Source organism: Camelina sativa, chromosome 15, assembly GCF_000633955.1.
Source record: "Camelina sativa cultivar DH55 chromosome 15, Cs, whole genome shotgun sequence".
Classification (NCBI taxonomy): domain Eukaryota; kingdom Viridiplantae; phylum Streptophyta; class Magnoliopsida; order Brassicales; family Brassicaceae; genus Camelina; species Camelina sativa.
In genome coordinates this window covers 10,624,835-10,629,647 of record NC_025699.1, presented here as the reverse complement: position 1 = coordinate 10,629,647, position 4,813 = coordinate 10,624,835, and the positions used below count along the sequence as shown (strand labels likewise).

The 4,813-nt window shown below is 37.5% G+C and overlaps 1 protein-coding gene and 1 long non-coding RNA gene across 2 annotated transcripts; one reads left to right on the top strand and one right to left on the bottom strand.

The window, feature by feature from the left end:
• On the top strand, positions 245-4,309 carry LOC104748336 (RNA polymerase II C-terminal domain phosphatase-like 4; the record flags this gene model as incomplete). The annotated part of the gene is made up of 2 exons (XM_019236872.1): positions 245-259; positions 3,479-4,309. Coding segments are annotated over 2 exons (846 nt in total), but the record flags the coding sequence as incomplete, so codon positions are not given.
• LOC104746354 lies at positions 680-3,063 on the bottom strand. Its single transcript, XR_760856.2, has 7 exons — positions 2,917-3,063; positions 2,466-2,608; positions 1,938-2,358; positions 1,588-1,696; positions 1,370-1,450; positions 1,129-1,287; positions 680-1,047 (listed from the first exon to the last, which is right to left on the bottom strand). It is a non-coding gene; the product is annotated as an uncharacterized LOC104746354 (long non-coding RNA).

The window sequence follows — 4,813 nt, the reverse complement described above, 5'->3', positions numbered from 1 at the left end:
TACTCCCTCTGTATCAGAATACTTGATGTTCTAGAATTTTTTCTTGTATCACAAAGGATGATTTTCTGTATACTTTTATCAATTAATACTAAGAAATTACAAATTTCAAGAATCATTAAATGAGAATTTAAAAATTTGATGAAATACTATTAGTTAATAATTATAAAAATATGTTATTATAAATGAAGAATACATTTATTGCTAAACATTAAATGTTTTTCTTAATTCATGTAAAAATTCTAAAACATCAAGTATTATGATACAGAGGGAGTATTAATTATCAAATTTTAATAACCTCAGATGACAAAACAATTATTTAAATTACTTATATTACATTAAAAAGAAAATAAAATATTTTACATAATTCAGAAATATTAAACAGATTTTACAAAACTTAAAAAAAATACGAACATTAATTGTAATAGAAAAAACATGGCAGGAGAAAATAAATGAACTCGGTTTTATTGTTGGGTTGCACCAAAATTTTGTTTGATATGCTCAATCAAATCTTTTTTTAAACGTTCAATTATATTATTGAGATTTATTGGCCTATTTGTAGAAAACGATAAATCCACATGAGAAGTTCTGCTCGGAACAAATCTAGAACAGACTTGAGGTATTTCGGTAAAAAAATAAGAAAATCATTTATACTCATTTGGACATTGAGTTTCTTGCTTGATGAGTCTAGAACAAGTTGTCACTAGTTTTGAGTATTTTTCACATGCGAAACTTACAACCATATCATAAACAAAATACAAGAAAAAAAAAACAGTGTTTTCTTTAGCTTATGATCTGAATATTGTTCCCATTGTGATGATCTACAGCATTTGTCGCCTCAGTCACAGGCACCTTCTTCGCAAGAGACCTGGGGATGTCAAGATCATCTGAAACAAGTTCTACAGCATCGACGAGAGAGTCATACACATCTTGAGGACAATTATCAGGACTTGGCTTATCATGCAGATACATAGCATCCAATGTGAAGAGCTTCTGGTTTAAGGGTCAACCATGTGTTGGTCTCATTGATGACCTGCAGTATATGAGAATCTGCAGAAGAACATAATAGCCAGTAAAATAGGTGTTTATTTCGGCTAGAGGAAGATTGCATTTGCAAAACATAAAACTTACCACCCTGAAAATTCGATTTTGTGCTCTAGAAATTTTGGCTTCCTGAGCCGCAGCACGGAAGAGAAGTGTGAGATCCGCTCGACTAGAGGTTTTATTAGCTGACAATCCTCTTAAGGAAGCAACAGCAGATTCAGCATTGTTGGTGAAATCCTTTTTCAGCTGAAACATAAAAGACCTCAAACGTTCAAAACAAATGAAAACGGACAGCAGAACAACATTCACTAGGATGCCTAGTCAGAACCTCTGTGGCGTCCCGGAATACTTTGCTACTGGTTGGCTTCCTGCTCTCTTCTAAAGCAGCTTCTAACTCGCTTCGTTTCAACTATCAAGTGATGAAAAAGCAGATCAAGTTCAGTTTTCAGATTCCAAAAGTCAAAGTAGACACTAGACAGGCACACAGCTAGAGAATAGCAAATATTTGTGTGCAAAACCCACTCAGCAGTATGAAACACAATATACCCTGTAGAGATAGCTGCAGATCTCTTGATTTTTCACGCTCTTTGGCAAGCTCCATAGCCTGAACAGCTGCCAGCGATTTGGTTCTATCTTCTAACATATCTTCAAGGTCCTAAAAAAGCATCCAGATTACCGCTTAGAATTTGGTATCTACCAAACAAAAGAGAACATTGCAAAGCAACAAAAGGCAATTGTACTACTGCAGAAAACGGTTTATCGTGTATCAGAAGATGAACCTAAGAAATTCAGCAAATTTATTCAGAAAAACAGAAGTATGTATCGTACAAACCAAACCAATTTCAAGACCACAAAGCTTTAATCTTAATTTAATGGTAAATAAACATTTGTGTTACCTTTTCATTAATATATTAGTCGGAGATGTGAAATTTTTTGGTGGAGATAACAAACCAAACACAGGTCTCAAGCTCTTCTTCTTCGCTTCCTCTTCTCTCTGTCGCTTTCATCCGAACTAGAAGAAGAGGATGATTCTGACTCAGATTCAGAGTCGGAACCAGAACTGTCAGATCCAGATGATGATCCTGATTCTGATTCCGCAACTTGCTTCTGCTGTTGCATGATCAGGCGTGGCATGTTCTTCAGATACTCTCTCAGGTTCTCTGTGATGCCTCCAAGACCAATGGATGTAAAGAAGTTGATTGCAAACCTCGTGTTCTTTGGATTATCTTTAGGGAAGATAGATTCAAGTGATTCCTGCATCGTTGGATCCTGAAGCCTCTCATTAAGCAGCCTAATCGCCAAGTGTTCTGATAATTCCTGCAATCCCATGCAAAATTGTAACCAAATCAGCACAACAGTCTCAAAAACCAATTTCCACACCCTTCACAAAAATTATCAGCAGAGTCCTAATTGTGAAGCAATACATAGTAAAGTTATCAGCAGAGTCCAAATGCGTCTGGTAACTCTATTAGTATAGCCCTCTTTAGAATCAGCCCTTTTGCGTCCATGTTTTCAGCTGGAATCATCACATTCCACGGTAACTGGTCCTTGAGAAACATTGTCCAACCTTACAAAACCAAAACCAAAAAATTGTCAAAACAGCTATGTAAAGGAACATGCATATACCTACCATAATTGATCCAGAGACTAGATATACACTTAAACTATCATCACACATCAATTCCAACAGTGTATGAATCAAAACTATGTATAAATCAATCAGAGCTACTAATATAGCTAATTTAACTTTTAACAGACACTGATGATTGATTCAAATAACCCTAATTTAACAAACAACAAATAATCCTAATTTTCTAAATTCCCAACAAATCTATCGAATTGAATTCATATAGAGTGTGGGAGTGATTTAAGTACCGGGAGGATTATAGAGAGCAGAACAGTCGACGGAGATTGTTGTTCCGGGCTGTTCGACGGTGCTACTCTCTGAGGACGGTGGCTCCGGGGAAGAGGATACTGAGGAGAACGGTGAACTAGTGGGTTTGGAGACCAAGATCTCACGTGTTTAAGCCGGAAAAGAAAAGAAAAAAATGAAAAAAAAAATGGATTTTATATTTAATCAACACCCAAGCATAATTTGCCACGTACCGTGTCTTCAAGGTTGCTTCCGCTTCTCGTCTGAGCAAAGATTCTCAGCATAATGGGCCTTTTTTTTGGGCCTAGAAATGTTGTGAGCAATCCTATTAGAAATCTCATTCTTCACTCTCATCAAATTAGGGTTTTTTGTTTGGGGTTAAATTTGCTAATATTTGATCACTCTGGATTCCCAACTTCAAGGGTTGATTCTATAGATTAGTTAGTTAAAAATCTTTCTCTGGAGCCAGAGCCAGAGTCAGAGCCAGAATCCAAAAGGCAGAAGACAAACGAACCGGAGATCATCATGGAACCTCCTTTGTTTGAATTGTTGTCTCCTAATAACTGTGGTCACTGGTACATCCTTCATGGAGTCTGCACCGTCTGCAAATCAAGGGTGGACAAAAGTAGCCAAGGCCGAGCATCCGATTACCTTTTCGACGGTTTACAGATAAGCCAAGAAGCTTTAGCGTTAACAAAGCGTCTCACAACGAGATTCTCTTGTAACATGAGGAAGCTTCACCTTGTCCTTGACTTGGACCACACGCTTCTCCACTCCGTTTTGGTTGGATATCTCTCAGAAGCAGAGAAGTATCTTATCAAAGAAGCGGGTTCAACAACAAGGGAAGATCTATTGAAGGTGAATGTCAGAGCCACATACATAACCCTTAGATACTTGACGAAGCTACGGCCTTTTTTTGGCGACTTCTTGAAAGAAGCCAACGAGCTTTTCACAATGTATGTTTACACAAAAGGTACTCGGGGTTACGCTGAAGCCATTTTGAAGCTGATCGATCCGAAGAAACTATATTTTGGGCATAGAGTGATAACAAGAAACGAGAGTCCTGATAAGAAGACACTTGATTTGGTTCTGGCTGATGAACGTGGAGTGGTGATTGTGGATGATACGCGTAAAGTTTGGCCTAATCATAAGCGTAACTTATTGGAGATTAGCAGGTACAAGTATTTTAGATACGAAGGTCAAGAGTCAAAGCCTCATTCTGAGGAGAAGACGGACGAGAGTGGAAGTAGCGGTGGATTGGCTGATGTTTTAAGCTTACTCAAGGAAGTTCACAGTAGATTCTTTAGGGTCGAGGAAGAGTTGGAGTCAATGGACGTTAGGTTGCTGCTACAAGAAATAGAATTTGATCGTATTGACGATGTATCTGTAGAATGATCTCTTTATGTTTGTTGAATCAATCTTTCGCTAGCTCTTCTTAGTAAATTCACTTCTCTGTTTCTTCCGTTCTATGCGGCAGGATTCGGATATGCTTTTAGTTTCGGTTTCACTTCGATTTCGTTAATGTTCCTTGCAAAACTGGTCTCTGTAGTTCGTGCTTGTACACTAACTCAGGTTTGGCATTACATGATTAATATCCTTAACTGTGCGGTTTTGTGACAAAAACAGAACGTGTTATGCTTGAGCGTTGAATAGTTTAGAAAGTGAACAAGCTACTTACGATTTCTCCCCCTCATTCAAACGTGTAACTTGAAGCAACAGCAAGTAGCTGACGACCATATCGAGTGTAACTTAGATACTTGTTGGATACTTTGAGTAATACAAAAGAGAAAAGAAGAGCAGATAACAAGAACTGAGACCATCACAAGAACCAAAAGATTCTTCCCATATTTCTAACCTGATGTTGACGAAATGTTGTTGTTACCATCCCAACCTCCAGTT